General features: G+C 39.8%; 1 protein-coding gene and 1 long non-coding RNA gene across 2 annotated transcripts; one reads left to right on the forward strand and one right to left on the reverse strand.

The window, feature by feature from the left end:
- Window positions 1–960: 960 nt before the first annotated feature.
- LOC137274689 (uncharacterized) lies at window positions 961–3,358 on the forward strand. Its single transcript, XR_010956192.1, has 2 exons — window positions 961–1,039; window positions 2,941–3,358. It is a non-coding gene; the product is annotated as an uncharacterized lncRNA (long non-coding RNA).
- A 4,124-nt stretch (window positions 3,359–7,482) lies between these two features.
- On the reverse strand, window positions 7,483–8,186 carry LOC137257641 (uncharacterized). Its single transcript, XM_067795020.1, has 3 exons — window positions 8,093–8,186; window positions 7,821–7,952; window positions 7,483–7,667 (listed from the first exon to the last, which is right to left on the reverse strand). The coding sequence occupies exons 1-3, from the start codon at window positions 8,184–8,186 to the stop codon at window positions 7,483–7,485; spliced, it is 411 nt and encodes a 136-aa protein (XP_067651121.1).
- Between the last annotated feature and the right edge of the window lie 9,306 nt (window positions 8,187–17,492).

Raw genomic sequence — 17,492 nt, forward strand, 5'->3', positions numbered from 1 at the left:
TGGTGTCCCCCGCCGTGATATTGCTGGAATATTGCTAAAAAGCGGCGTAAAACCAAACTCTCTCACTCACTGCCTATATATTCCATTGCATAGATTTAGGTTACCTTACCAGTGGTTAAAGCGTCCGCTTACCATGCCGAAAACCCGGGTTCGATTTCCTCCATGGGTATAATGTGTGGAGCCCATTTCTGGCGTCCCCCACTGTTGTATTGCTATAGGCTAAAAACTAAACCCACAGTCACCCACTGTTGGGTGAACCGGTTTAGTATCAGTCGCCTGTTTTCAGTGGAGCATAGATCTTTGACACGAAAGCGTCGATGGTGGCCATTAAACAGTTTGTTTACGTGAAACTGATTGATTGTTTTAGACTGTTATATTTAATATCATTTTGTTGTGCTGCGTATAACAAGTTAGGGAAATTGTAGCTCAGCGTCGTCTGATGCCATCGTAAAGCAGCCACTCCAAAACAAAATCAGATAACCTCGCAATGCTCTTCTCCCAACTGTCATGACCTACCACCACCCCGTGTATTAAGAATATGGCCTCAGAGACGTGTATAAAAGATTTTCGGCTATCTCTTGAAACATTAATACACCTTTCGTCGATTTCAGAGCGTTTTCGCCCCCAAAGTCATTGCACCACACTCTTTGAATATTATATTAACTACGCCTTTGTAATTGTACATTCGGATAATTTTACATAGTAGGTGTCGATTAAGTATTTAGTGATTTTTTCATTACTTCAATTTGCTCCGAACAATGTTCAAACAATCGTGCAAAATGAAAATATTGTTGTCTATCACAGGGGGATTTCCGCTTCAGACACCAAACCATCAATTGACAGCAGCACCAGCCAGTACTTCCGATACCCTCTGCTACAGGATCTCATATTACAACACAGCCAGAAACAATCAAATAAGTGTGCACGTGATATGCGTGGCTTTATATAATGGGTCGCATTGTCGCTCTCTGTCAACTCATCACTTGTACTCCACACACCGACAAGGAGCGTCGCACGCGCTGCTGCAATTATGAAGAAGGTAAGTTGATGTGGATTTCTTTTTTGTTTGAAGGGAATATATAAGGGAAATTCACGAAACTGTTCACGCAGTTGTTTTCACAATATGAAAGCATAATGTCGTACCTTTAGGTCAGTTCTTTCTCGGACGCGAGCGAAGATGATGGATCAGCATGGTTCTCGTTGATGATACAGAAAACAAAATATTATAATTTAATGTTATCATTTTACATAGACAAGAGAGGTAGACTAGTGGTCAGTACGTCAAGGTCCTGGTTCGAGTCTCCGTAAAGCATTTACTACCCGCGGGGTAGTAGGATAGCCTACTGGTTAAAGCTTTCGCTCGTCACGCCAAACACGCGGGTTCGAATCCCAACATTGGTACAATACTAACCTCTCTGATGTCCCCGCCTTGACATTGCTGAAAAGAAATAAACTTACTCACTCACTAATATACGGAAATGGGGTTGACATGTGAACATCCGGGTTAGAATATGTGGGTGGCCGTAAGCTGCATATGCCCCACGCTGACACCCAATACGTCTGATATGGAACTTGTCTTACGACCCGTGAACATCCAGGTCAGAATCGGTCATCAGCAAACCCAAGCCTGTCGTCCGAATCACTAACGTGATCGAGTGGTCAGACTCAATGACTATGACTCCATTCCATGATTCCACTGGTAATATCACATTCATTGTTATGATCACTAAAATTATATTCTACTTGTCATTGCGTTCTTTAAAACCATTTCTTTCAGGAATGCATTTTATTCACCTTGCTAAGATCTCGACGAATGATATACCGTATCATGGCACAAGTTCCGGTGTTTATTTATTGGTTTCTAGATCTGAAATACCTTCAGGTCAAACTGATAAATAAAAGAAACTTTTCCTAATCATCTGTGTCTAATCAGATTCATTAGTTGAAGGACTTTGAAATTTGGTCTTCGAGAGACCCTTGCTTGTCGTAAGAGGCGACTTCTTTTGTGTAGATTAATTCTCATGATGTTAGTCACTACAGTGTCTGGTCCAGACTCATACAGCTGGAACGTTGCTGGGTGCAACAAACATTTGCCATAAACGGTTCGACACCACAGCCATTGAAACTATTTCCTGACATTGCTGGGCGTGAAACATTGTGAGCATGGATCTACACGAAGTAGTTGCATGATATACAAGGGCTGGTCACAAAGTTCTAAGGCCTACATAACTTCTAGACTGGTGACACCAACTAATCTTAGGAGTGTTGTTGGACAGTGTTCTTCATCAGCATTTCCAGTTATTTTACTTAAATAGATCAACTAGTTCGAAAGCAACAGGTTATTGAAGCACACTGGGGTATACATACGAGTACAATGTGAGAGATGTTGAATGCTGTCCTTATTTTACATGACAATACTTCGTCTCACTCCTCTTGATTGGCAAAGTCTGCAGTACATACATGTAGATGAACTTCATCATTGCGCTTTCCGTATTCACCTGACCTGGTAACCAGCGACTTTTACCTGTTCCCAAAATTGAAGGAACATCTCCGTGGAAAACAATGTGCTGGTAATGACGAGGTCAAATCGTAGCTTCAGTAGATATAGTTGCGCTAAATAACTCGAAATGCTGATGAAGAACACTGTCCAACAAAACTTCTAAGATTATTTTTGTCACCAGTCTAGAAGTTATGTAGGCATAGACCAGCCCTTGTATATCATGCAACTGCTTCGTGTAGATCCATGCTCACAATGAATCCCCCCAAATAAATAAATAAATAAATAAATAAATAAATAAATAAATAAATAAATAAATAAATAAAAGAAGCCCATTTCTGGTTTCCCCCGTTATGATGTTGCTGGGATATTGCTAAAAGAGGCGTAAAACCATACTCACACACTCACAGTATATTGCTTCACTTTATGGTTTTTATTTTCAGATATCAGTACCAGCAATGTTGATGTTGCCCTGCCTCCTGCTGACCTTGTTTAGAGTTATCTCCTCACAAGCCCCTTGCGACGACGCAGACATAAGCCGGAAGTGCTACTACTGCAGTGGCCATTACGACAACCCGTCCGTATATAGTGAATGTTGTGAGAACCGGATGCTGCGACAACACTGTGCTGATGAGATATGGGTTGAACCCAAAAGGGGAGACTGGTGATGATCTGGATTCAAACAATCTATTGAAAATACAATGTTGTTTATTTTGGAAGACATGGCAGCGTGTTGCAAGAACGACAACTTTGCCGTGACTGTGTTTGTGAAACAAACCCTCGAAGGGTCGTATTGACTTGCATGAAACCTTTTCCCATTGAGTGCATTATAACTATGATCAAATAAAAGAAGTTGTTTCATTTGTTTCCCAGTTTTTTATCACCCTCCGCGCGTTTAGCGCGAATCAGCGGATATTAAATTAGGCTCCGTCTGTCCGTCCGCCCGCCCTTCATTACGTATTGGGATATTTTATGAACCTTTGACTAGATGCTTTTCACATTTAGTAACTAGGTTACCAGTCAGGTTTTGGTGAGCTTGACCTTCTTTTCCAGGCATAAGGATACTTTTTACCCTTGTCGGCGAGATATCTCAAGATCCGTTCACTAGATTTTCTGCTTATTCTCCAAGCTTTATCCAGGAAAAGCGCTGGGACCAGTCGGTTTGGGAGACCTTTGCTTTATTTTCAAGGTCACGGCAACACTTGGAAGATTTCAGCATGTTGCATGTTAAGCTTGTCAGCGAGATATCTCAGTCTCAAGAACTGTTCTCTGAATTTTCTACGAATTTAACACCAAGCTTCATCTACGGAAGGTGCAAGGTCCAGTCGACTTTAGTAACCTTCACTTAATGTGCATGGTCATGGCGACACTTTGAAGATTTCAGCATGTTAACCTGCATGCTAAGATTGCCAGCCAGTTATCTCAAGAATAGTTCACTGGGTTTTTCTCGTCAATTTACAAGACTTCCCTCCAACTTTTTGTAATATTTCATACACTGAGACATTCATGTCAAGGTCAAGGTGTGTCTTGAAAACATTTGTGCGTTTGAAAAACTGCAGAGCAAGCTATCAAGAGAGATTGACTGGCTATTTTTTTTGCTGACATTTAACTTCATCTTAAATTACGACCTTCACTTTCATTACCTTTTAAGGTTGGTGTGATAATTTGCGGCGGGAAGCATGTTACATTAGAGACAAAACTTGTTTTATTTAGCATTGTTAAGAACTTAATTTTGTGTTAGGCGACTGATATCAGAGCGACGTACCATAAATATGGAATTTTCTTACTGGTCAAGTAGGCCACGTCCTCTTTCAAACTGTGCTTACATGAACGCTGTTTGAGTTCCGTAGATGTTTATGAAACACCTGAGTATGATTTTACGCCGCTTATACCACTGTTCCACCAATCTCACGGCGGTAGACGCTAGAAATGGACTTCATAATATGGGAATTGAACCCAGGAGTTCGAAGAGGCGAGACCTCTCGGCTAGTCCATCACCACCCTGACGTCATTACGACAACAAAAAGGTGATAGCACCAGTCACATAATTTATGTCGGGTCATGCAGCAATTTTGAATTGTCTAATGAAACAATGGTCTAGACATTGGTTTAGAAAAACAAAAATATGTCCTTGAGGTCTATGTTGGGTTAGTCGTGACGTATTCTCATCGTTTCCCTAGGAACAAGTTCTCTGTTTTCAAATTATTAGGACTCCGAGAATGTATGGTTAACATATCATCACATTCCATTTGCACAGACCGATGCTCATGATGTTGATCACTGGATTGTCTGGTCCAGACTGGATCATTTGCAGACGGTTGTCATATAACTGGAATATTGTCGATAGCGGCGTTAAAAAATCAATCACTCAATTCACCCCACGCAGAATATGTACAGCCTACCTCTACTTCAGAAGGATGTACACACATGAACACTGCCTTGAAAAGGGGATGATTCCTGGTGAGACTATTAACTGCTGAACGAAGTCGTAAAAACTGGATTTGATCAAAGAGGAACACACGCATTCGAAACATTTCAAGGATGAAAACATTAACCGTAACGCCTCTTACACATATGCCACCATTGAATTTAAATTTTCAGGTTGTTCCTCTTAGCCATTATTGGAGAGAATTCTGTCTTTCTTCTCGCATGTTTGTATTCGTAGAAGTGGTTTCTATCGCTCTCTCACCTTTGACATTAACCCCGTGTTTGTGTTGAAGAGGAATATATATGGATTAGCCCTACCGTCTGAAAACCTGTTCTAAACGACACCATGTGTATTCAGTAGGTATAACGGGTAAAGTAATCCGTAATCTGGATGGTATCTTGTGTGTTGTTATTTGCAACATACACTCACAGCTATGGCGTGTTCCCACTACCACCATTGTCCGCGCATATCCGGGTTAGAATTGGTCATCAGTAAATCATGTCTGCCGTAAGAGGCGACAGGTGGGATCGGACGGTCAGGTTCACTGACACGTGTCATCTTATTCCATTTGCGCATATCGATGCTCATGCCGTTGATCACTAGATTATCTTTTCCAGACTCTATTATGTACAGACCGCCGTCATAGAGCTGGAATATTGCTGAGTGTGGCTTTAAACGACAAACAAACAAAATCAAACAAACATGTCAGACAGGTTGAATCAACAAGGAAATGAGTACAGGTTTCATCAGTTTAATGCATTTATACAACATTGAATCATCCCAGCTCTCTCTGGAATGTTCCACCGTTGACTTCATCTGTCTGAAAATTGTCACGTCTGACAAATCAGAATGAATCGCGATCCTCCATCTGTTTGACCCACGAGGAAAACCTCTTGTTTGTTATGGATAACAGGGGTTATGGCGACCATTTGATTTAATTGTCATGTCAGGAACGAAATATATTTGTGGACAGCAGTGATAACTCACAAGCAGCAGGATTATTCACGCATAAAAAATACACATGACCTGAAATGATTAAACAGAATTCTCCTTTGGGAAATATCCATCAAGTGGACGCGAGAAGCATCCCGCCATGACGATCCTGGACTTGACACTGACACTGATTCATGGACTTATATCCAACTGTTAGAAGTGCCAGCTCTGATAGTTTTTATTACTCTGTCAAGGGACTGCTTTATTGCTTTTATCAGTGGGATTTGATGTGTGTCACCGATGCATTATGAACACGGTGCTTTGTTGACGGAAATCCGGTGGCTGCGCGAGATCTCGTGGAACACGTAAGTTGTGACACCTGTTTTATGTGTTTTGTTTAATACGCACTTTACTAATGAAACAGAAAAACAGGTCTCAACGTATATTTTGTATTGACAGTGATGGTATTGTTGAGCTTTGTTCTGGTGTGGTGACATATGTATTATTAAGTACATGTGGCAAAGCTATAACCATGGTTGTAAACATCTACCATATAAACTGCAGGAGGTGTGTAACAGGTATGTGTCTGTAGGTCGGTGGATTATTTGGGTGAATAAACAATATGTAGTTAATTTGTGGGTAGGGAGCGATTGTGGATTTTACGGTGAAGCATTACAAGTAAATGAACCATACACACCGTCAAAAATAACTGGCTTAAACGAAATAAAAAATTCAAAATGTTGCGCAGACGAACTTGTCTTGCCATCAAATGATCTGTCCAAACTTACCTCTAGAATATAATAAACTCGGCATATATTCAACTATTCCAACCCGGTCATCCAAAGTCAGGGTGGTCATGGTATAAACCACTTAGTACACGGTTTGTACAACTAACTTACAATGTATATAACTTAACAACAATTTCTTTAGCAACACTCTAATCAAAACAGTGGTGGATGAAAACAGGGTTGTGTAGAACCAAAGGGACGTAACTCTGCACAGCAAATTGTATCAACGTCTTCGCACATCACCGTCGACGACTTCACTATCAACATCAACACCATATCACACATCACCATCAACGACATCACACATCATCATTAATGCCATCACACATCACCATCAACGACATCACACACCACTATCAATGACACCACATCACACATCACCCCCGTTGTCATCATGCATCAACATTAACATCACACATCACCATCAACAACACCACATATCACCATCAACGACATCACCATCACCATGAACGCCTTATCAAATATCACCAGTAAAGCATCACACATCAAAATCAATGACATCGTCATTATCATCAACGCCACATCACACATCACTATCAACAACACCATTACCATCACCATCACCATCACCATCACCATCACCATCACTATCACCATCAACATCACACGTCACACATCACCATCACTATCAACATCAACATCACACATCACCAACACCATTACCATCACCATCACTATCACCATCAACATCACACATCACCATCACCATTACCATCACTATCACCATCACCATCACCATCACCATCACCATCACCATCACATCACCATCACCATCACCATCACCATCAACATCACCATCACTATCACCATCAACATCACACGTCACAAACACCATTACCATTACCATCGCCATCACTATCACCATCACCATCACCATCACCATCACCATCAACATCACCATCACTATCACCATCAACATCACACATCACAAACACCATTACCATTACCATCACCATCACTATCACCATCACCATCACCATCACCATCAACATCACCATCACTATCACCATCAACATCACACGTCACCAACACCATTACCATCACCATCACCATCACCATCACCATCACTATCACCATCACCATCAACATCAACATCACCATCAACATCACCATCAATATCACCATCAACATCACACGTCACCAACACCATTACCATTACCATCACTATCACCATCACCATCACCATCACTATCACCATCACACGTCACCAACACCATTACCATCACCATCACTATCACCATCACCATCACCATCAACATCAACATCACCATCACCATCACCATCACTATCACCATCAACATCACCATCAACATCAACATCACCATCACCATCACCATCACTATCACCATCACCATCAACATCAACATCACCATCAACATCACCATCAATATCACCATCAACATCACACGTCAACAACACCATTACCATTACCATCACTATCACCATCACCATCACCATCACCATCACCATCACCATCACCATCACCATCACACGTCACCAACACCATTACCATCACCATCACTATCACCATCAACATCACACATTACACATCACCATTACCATCACCATCACTATCAACATCAACATCACACATCACACATCACCATCACCATCACCATTACCATCACCATCACTATCACCATCACCATCACACGTCACCAACATCATTACCATCACCATCACTATCACCAGGAATATCACACATCACCAACACCATTACCATCACCATCACTATCACCATCAACATCACACATCACCAACACCATTACCATTACCATCACTATCACCATCAACATCACACATCACCATCACTATCACCATCAACATCACACATCACCATTACCATCACCATCACCATCACCATCACCATCACTATCACCATCACCATCTACGTCATCACCTTCAAAATCAACACTATATCACACATCACTATAAAGGCAATCACACATCACCATTAACGTCATGACAAATCACCATCAGCGACATCACACCTCACCTTCAACGCAATCACCATCATTACCAACGACATCACCTTCACCATCAACCCCATATCACATATCACCATCAACGACATCACATATCACCAACAACTAATGATGAATGTAGAACTGGTTTGTGGAGCAATGAAAACGGTTAAAAAACGAATACGGTTTCCATAATTATTTTACAATATTTCTAAATCCAAAGCTTCGTAAATAACGTGCAGGTTATTTATAATGCTATCACCGATCTCATTGTCATCAATCATCAAACAGAATAAAACACTATTTGATCCACAACCAAAGCAAAAATTCCCATTTCAACATCGCCCCACTTCACAACGGGGGACGACAGGAAAACTGTGATTCTTCAAAGGCATTTAGAAGTTGGCATAGTAATACATGACAATTTTATGGATAGCAACTTCTTGGGTTTATTTTCACGACGTTTCGGGGCTTATCCTAGCCCCCCTGATCAACCTGATGAGGGGGCTAGGATAAGCCCCGAAACGTCTTGAAAATAAACCCAAGAAGTTGCTATCCATAAAATTGACAGGGGAGCTGTCGGCGTCTCATTACTAAAACTATACAGATGTACATTTTTTAAATGAAGGGCTTCCATGCAAAGACATGGAATCAGATGACATTATGCTATCATTTCACGAAACCCTGTCTAATCATTTTGAAGCACCGATCTGCATTGACCCCTAAACACCACAGCTACATCGCCCTGTTTAACACCGCAATGGCGGCGGTAAATAATCGAGTCTCGACCACACAAATGTTGACTTGTGCCAAACCACCTATCCCGTTAGTCGCCGCATACGACAAAACATAAGTTGCAGAACACCGATTCTAACCCCGATCTTCACGTGCGAGGGTCCCATTCCATGCCAATGACCTTTGATATGAGCGTGAGTAAGATTTACGCCTTGAACAATGTCTCTTTAATATCACGGCGGAGGACAGCAGAACTGGCTTCACACATTTTGGTGAAGCGATCGCTTGAAGAGCGAACCTTTATCAACTTCGCTCTACACAATCTGTTAGTATGTTGGCAGGGAACGTACCCCTGATAACATAAAATTATTTACACACGTAAAAAAGGGGCTTTAAAAGCTGCAACAATTTTTAAAAAATCAACCCTATTCAAACCTGCAAAGAACCCAAAACGATCGTGTGCTGGGTGGATGTCCTCCGGTCTATATGTTTTACGTGGTGCAATCAATGGCATACTGGTACTCCGGATAACCTTGGCTACCTATTAGGCGCTATAGAGTTATAGTTACATGACTTTATACGACTGAGTACCCATTTTTTGCAGGATGAACAGAGGCAATTTTGAACAAACTGAATTGAGCTTCCACCGCTTAAAACATGGCGTATGCATGCTGAAGACACTGACCAGCAATATTATTTTGGTCGATGGATTAATATGCACTGCAACCAAAGCTGCCTTTGAGACGCTAGAAAAACAAACGACACATGACCATATCATACTACCGGGTACCCATCCACCGCTGGGTGAACAAAGGCAATGTTGAACAAGTCACTTGCCCAAAGTGAGACCACATGTATCACATGTACTACGTTGTGAGGCAGGGCTGTCCTAGAAACTCTCAGGAGTGCTGTCCCACACAGTCACCCATCCAAGAACTATTTGTGACAGTGTTGGTACCCCTTAACACTGGACGTAAATTGAAACTTTTCACTGTTTTAATCGTAGCATGTGTATATCTAGTAATCCAGCTAGGGCCCTTGCAGGAAGCAAATGTACTGTAAGTCCCCATGGTTCCTGGTATGGTGATCTACCGTCAGTTGACAATCTATAACCTGTTTCTAATTGTATTGTCCTTTATGGTTAAGCTGTTTTAGACTTAATTACTAGTTTTTGAAGGATGTCTTTTCTACAATAGTGATTTTACTGTTCTTCATCAACAGGATTTTAGTGTCTGATATTTTGGTATGCAACGTAATTTTAAATTGTTCGATAAATTCTCGTCACGATATGGCTGCAATATTGCCGATGTGACGTTAAATATTACCTCACTCACTCACTTGAGCCGGAATGTGCATGGTCAGAATGAAAATATCTTCCCGCATATTCGAACTGATTTCTAACACTTCCTTCTGCATTCGGGCTAATTCTTGTAACGTTCCCGAATGTTTTGAATTGTACAGTCGAAGTGGAAAATAGCGAACAGCATATCAGGTGCATTCAAACTGCCCTCTTACAGTGTTCTCGGTATTCTTATTGCATTCGAAATGCGTTCTAAGCACTCTGAATATATTCGAAGGGGAACAGAAAAGAAAAGCCACTTTAACATCCTATCAAAATATGGCGAATGCGCCTCGAATGAGCTGGAATCTATCTCCATGAATACTGGACTTAAGGTGGAATATGCTTCAAATGTATAGGAATATTTCGATTGAAGTTGTAATCAATAGAGCTCGAACGTTCATCGAATACACCTGGAATATATTCAGAATATCCCGAATGCTCTTCAAATGGCCCCTAACCGCCGCATTGCACAAAAATAAACGCGTCCACCTGTCACAGAAACAACTGATATCCAGCATTTGGGATTCGCATTCTTATAAAGCATGAAAAAGTTAGGAGCCTTTAACATCACCTGAGTATGTATTCATCCATTCATACATTCATGTATTTATTCATGTATTTATTCATTCATTTATTCATTGACCTTTATCACTCTTCCTTATCACTCATGAATCAGAGTTAACTCCTCGTGAACCTTTTTGCCACGAGGTGCCATTTTTGAATTATGAATTATTCATTCGTTGAACTATGAAACAGTCACAGATTTTCTAAATAACATAACAACCAAACATTGATTGACAACTGACCCTTTCGGGCGATCGATGGCTGATGCGCACGTAAAATGTCAGAATTTGTGCTCGGACAGACGAGCGAGCGCTTTAACCACTACGGTACCCCGCCGACTGCATCCAATTAAAAATAACCGGTTATAATTGAACAAAGGTTATCCAAACATTACAAAGCTCAAAACAATCTCCACAAATGCAGTTTTAGGTTTTGTTCTGGATTATTTTATTTTTGCTGCCATACACTCACAACAATCGGTCACAGACTGTCCAGCAATAAACGTTCAAAATGGTGAGACGAAACAATACAAATGTCTAAGTACTTCCATGTAGATCATTTGCTCGCCAGGTTCAATTTCCCATATGGGTACAATGTGTGAAGCGAATTCGAATCTGTAGTGTTCCTCGCTCTGGTATTGTAGGAAATTCACATGTGAGTGAGTGAGTGAGTGAGTGAGTGAGTGAGTGAGTGAGTGAGTGAGTGAGTGAGTGAGTGAGTGAGTGAGTGAGTGAGTGAGTGAGTGAGTGAGTGAGTGAGTGAGTGAGTGAGTGAGGTTCACAGGGTCGGCATTCTATCCCGGAAGAACGCAATATAACCCACATCACATGCGCTCAGCAGTGCCTCTCGCTTAGACGATGTCAGCTTGTATATTTCCTACTGAATGAAACAGTCGAGACATGTTTGAACGATTAACATGTTCTGAGAAAGGCTCATTTTCATGGCGCGACATGTAGTAACAATCGTCGTATTCAACACTGTTGCAGCACACACTTTTATCGTAACGAGTTTAAATCGCCAACAACTAGTTGCTGCCGCGTTGTAAGACACAGGCCATTGTCCTTATTCCAAAGCGGGTTAGACAGCTAATGCAAAGAAAGAGTCACAACATGAGTTTTTTTTCAAAATCGATTTATTTTTCGTATTATTTTCGTATGTCAGTTTTTAACCATCAACAATGGTGACAACAACGACTTCACGATAACAACTCCTTAACGTGATATCAAACGGGTAATGAGTTCAAGAATACATTGTGCTTATTTTTTCCATATCATTAAACAATGTAAGGTTTGACTCTTGTTGTCGGTTTTCTGCATTACGATGATATCTCATACACAGAACCGAGGGCCTTGAACCGTAGTATGTGCCGTACAGCGGCAAGGATGTGCCGTACAGTGGCAAGTATGTGCCGTACAGTGAGAAGACCTTGCCGTCCAGTGGCAAGAACGTGCCGTCCAGTTGCAGGGACGTGAAATACAGCGGTAAGAACGCACCGTTTCAACTCTATCTGGTTGTCAGGCTGGTTTGGCTAGTTGATGCGTGTCATCGTAACCCACATTCGCATCGTTTCACAAATACAGTGTACCACGAGATGACATGTTTAATTTGTCCGGATACCCATGAATGTTGCCCAGCTGTCAAGTTTCATGCGATGGACCACATATGTGATGTGACAAATAATGCTCTTGATGATAATCATTGGATTATTTTCCCATGAACATCCGGGTTTGTATTAGTTTCCAGGAACCCATAATTGTAGTGAGAGCCGACTAACGGGATCGAGTGGTCAGGCTCGCTGGCTTGGCTGACCAAATCCAAACTGCATGCATGCTCATGCTGTTGTTCACTGGAATGTCTGGTCCACACAAGACCAGATTATTTACAAACCACCGAACGTCCTCACAATACCCATAAAATACCCACTGATAATTTATACTTGATACTGAACATTCCGATTTCACCATCACGTCAAACATTCGGCATTCCGAGAATCAACCGAGAGAACACAATATAATCCACATCACATGTACACAACGGTGCCTCTCGCTTACACGACGTCAACTCGTATATTTCCTATTGAATGAAACAGTCGACACATGTTTGAACGATTAACATTCGCGAGTAGGTCGCGACGTATTGTTTGAGGCCGACGTAATAACCTACATAACAATGTACTCAAAGGTCTAAGCGATAACGTTGTGTGAACACGGAAGAATACAGAGACAAAGTCTCCCACATAGTGCAGACTGAGCATAACTTTACGTTTACACAACGCAAGCATAAATGAACGAGGCATTGGGCTGAACTAGCCATGGCGAAAAAAACCCAGTACTGACAGATAAACTGAGATAATAGACTTAAGATCGTTCAAGACATGTTCTAAGAAAGGCTCATTCTCATGGGGCGACATGTAGTAACAATCGTCGTATTCAACACAGCTGCCAAGTCAGAACATACTTATCGTAACGAGTTGTGAGACAAAGACAGTGTGTTATTTTTATTAACTTTCAGAATGCATACAAATGTGACAATGAAATAAAAACAATATACAAAGACGTACACCGCCTTCGTTACTCTTCAGTCCTAACGTGTTTTTTTTTATACTACTGGCAGATGAGTAAATTTCAAGGTGTTGGATTTGTTTTCATAATAACGGAGTATAAGACGTCATCTTTGTTGATCAGTCTACCCATAAAATCAATTGCGCATATGGGAAGCGCAGCAGAGATTGCGAACCAGTCATGAATTCTGGGATATCATCCGGGTTCTCAAGGGAGAAAAACAGTAACGAAAGAAACCACCAGTACGGAAATTGCTCCGCAACAGTGCCCTCTTAACCGAGCAGAATTGGAGTAGCCTCCCTTATCTGACCTAGTTTTAAGACACCTCTTGTATATTTCTCTCTTGTGTGTGTTTCTCAACAGAAGATACAGCTGGTGTTACCTATTGATACATTGATACAGTGACCTCTTTTTTTTCATTGTCTATTATTTAGTACAGGATGGATCTGACATGTGGTAACACTTTTTCTTTAGATTTTATGTTTTCAAATGTCTATTTTCTTGTTTTCACTAAAAATATAAAAACATCCATTTCAGTAGGCAGTTGAGATATAATACCAGTGTACACATGATATGGGTGATGAGATAAGAATAGCTTCAGCTAATTCTAGAGACCTGGCAGAAAAGAGAAAACGAAAAGAAATAATGAACCTTTTGCGTAGAAAAAAGTTTTGATTTATATGCCTGCAAGATATTCACATAGCCAAAGAGGATGATATTACTATGAGAAATGAATGGGGTATTACAGCACCATATAAATCAAACGCAAGAGGTGTTGCTATCCTATTTAGCAATAATCTGGAAGTAAATATCCACAAATTCAAGACTGACAACAATGAAAACTATATAATAGCAGATGTAACTATAGAAGGAGTAAGACTCACACTGACTGATATATATGGTCCTAATCAAGATGCACCTGAATTTTTTTCATGCCTTATTTCACAATATTGAAGAATTTGAAAATGAATCTCAAATGAATCTCTGATATGTGGAGACTTGAACTTAGTTCTTAATCCTTCCACTGACTTAGAAAATTATATAAATATCAATAATCCAAAAGCAAGAAAGGTATTGTTAGATAATATAGAAAGGTATGATTTGATAGACGTTTGGAGGGAAAGAAATCACGATGTAAAAAGGTACACATGGTGGATGAAAACCCGAAACAACAGTCCAGACTGTTCACAAGATTTAGCAAACATGACAAGTGACTGTTCCATACTTCCAAGATATAAATCTGATCATTCGGCAATTACGATGTCCTTTTCCAGTGCACTTCATAAGGAACGGGCTGGTGGATACTGGACATTAAATACATCATTACTATATAATCAAGATTATGGAAATATGGTCAAAAGGGGCTGTTGTTACTTATTGACTTTGAAAAAGCTTTTGACACTGTCTCTAAAGAATATATAATTCTAACTTTAGGAAAATTTGGTTTTGGACCCAATATGGAAAAATGGATCAAAATATCAATCAATAATCCTACATCTTGTGTTATGCAAAATGGTCATTTATCTCAATTTTTTCACAATGAAAGGGGTTGTAGACATGGCGACCCGGTCTCTCCCTACATATTCCTTTGAAATTTAGGCAGAAATTTAGGAATAATGATCCGTAACAACAGTGCAATAAAATGCAATTACATAGAATAATACTGAACATAAAATTGGACAATATGCAGATGATACTGAATTATTTCTTGATGGATGTGAAGAAAGCTTAAGCATAGCAACTGACACCCTCAATAATTTCTACAAAACGTCTGGTTTAAGAATAAACGTAGATAAGACTAAAGCAATATGGATAGGCTCAATGGCAGGTAGTAGCATGATGTTATGTCAGGATCTTAAGCTCGATTGGCACAGTGGGGATTTTGATATACTAGGAATAAAGCTTAATTCTAACTTGAGTAACCTTTGGGTAATTAATACAAGAAAAAGACTAGAAATTATTAATAGAACTCTAGGGAATTGGAGGAAAAGAAATTTGACATTAATAGGGAAAATAACGGTTGTTAAAACTTGAGCACTCTCATTCACTTCACTCCCAAATCCTCCAAAGAAAATCATTGATAAATTAAACGATATATTTTATAAATTCATCTGGAATGATAAGCGTGATAAGATAAAGCGAACAACACTTATTAGAAAATATCAAGAAGGGGGACTAAGAATGGTTAATGTTGAGGTATGCATAAACTCATTGAAACTGACAGTATTAAATAAATATCTCCAAATTAAAAATACTAGCCCTAATACCTTTCCATTCAAGGATATTTTCTGCTTGGAGCCAATATTGAAACTCATGTGAATATAACAAATCCCTATTGGAAAGATGTGTTGGCAGCACGGGGAATATTTTATAGAACACATAAAACTGATTTTACAGATTTTGATCAAATCTTGTCTGAACCCCTTTGGTTCAACCATCAATTCCTAAATAGTAATATTATCTCTTAAAGGTATTTACTCTATAAGAGACTTGTGTAATGACCAAGGTATTTTGTCATTTAATGAACTTAAGAAAACGTCTTGAATACTACCAGGTTCTTTCGAATATACCAAGAAAATGGAAAGATACTATTAGAAATAATCTAGTGATTGTTCATAATCACTATCTCAGCACATCACTGATATGTTTGCTTTCAGCACCAAAAAGATCCAGATATTACTATGATAGGCTTATAAGTACTGAAACTTTCCCTGCTACATGTGAAAAATGGCAACAACTCTTTGACACTGTAATCCCGTGGGAACATATTTTCAGAGAATATAGAAGATGTACAAAAGATACTAAATTGATTGACTTTCAATTTAAATTTATTCATAATATTATATACACACAAAAAAAATATTGAAAATGAAATTAGTGGATGATGAATTTTGCTCTTTTTCTAACTTAGTGTCTGAAAATTTGATACATATTTATTGGGAATATGAATGTGTGAAAACATTCTGGCTGAAACTGAAAGAATATATTGACATTAAAACAACAGAAAAAATTAACCTGACAAAATATATAGTCTTAATTGGCGGAAACAATATTGACTTAATGAGCCATATACTTCTTGCTGGTAAAAAATACATTCATATACATATTCATATGTCTTTCGAACGCCGCTTCTAAGCGGTACAGGTCCTGTGCCCGTGATGATCCGGTTAAAATTGATCTTCAGCAATCCGTTCTTGTCATGAGAGGCGAATAACGGGATCTGGTGGTCAGGCTCGCTGACGTGGTTGACACATGTCATTGTATCCCGTAGATCGATGTTCATGCTATTGAACACTGGATTGTTGTGTTTCCATTATTTACCGACCGCCGCCATATACACAGACGCTTAATCTCCGAGAAGCTCCGAGAAAACTGCCTGGTCCGAAGTAAAAAGTTCCACCATTCAGAACTGTTACCGTCATGTAGATTTCTTTCACAAGTGAGTTTTGTTACGTGTATATATAATCTATCCAGACATGATTGTGTGCATTGATTGGTTATCATATGAATATTCAAGTTGTTATGTCTACAAAGTGTAATAAAGTATTTTGAAAATGTATACGTTCGTATATTTTTGTATTGCCATGTCAAAGGGAAGTAAGTGCAGTTGTGTTCATAAGTTTGTTTCAGTAGTCCGTACGTTTCACTATCCGAACGTT

The sequence above is a fragment of the Haliotis asinina genome, chromosome 1 (assembly GCF_037392515.1).
Source record: "Haliotis asinina isolate JCU_RB_2024 chromosome 1, JCU_Hal_asi_v2, whole genome shotgun sequence".
Lineage (NCBI taxonomy): Eukaryota > Metazoa > Mollusca > Gastropoda > Lepetellida > Haliotidae > Haliotis > Haliotis asinina.

Excerpts from the sequence above, each read along its gene's own strand:
- LOC137257641 (XM_067795020.1), bottom strand. The coding sequence starts at position 8,186 with ATGGTGATGGTAATGGTGTTGGTGACGTGTGATGGTGATGGTGATGGT. Across the intron at positions 7,953-8,092 it reads TGGTGATAGTGATGGTAATG|TGATGGTGATGGTGATGGTG; the intron begins GTAATGGTGTTG and ends TGATGGTGATAG. Across the intron at positions 7,668-7,820 it reads TGGTGATAGTGATGGTAATG|TGATGGTGATGTTGATGGTG; the intron begins GTAATGGTGTTG and ends TGATGGTGATAG.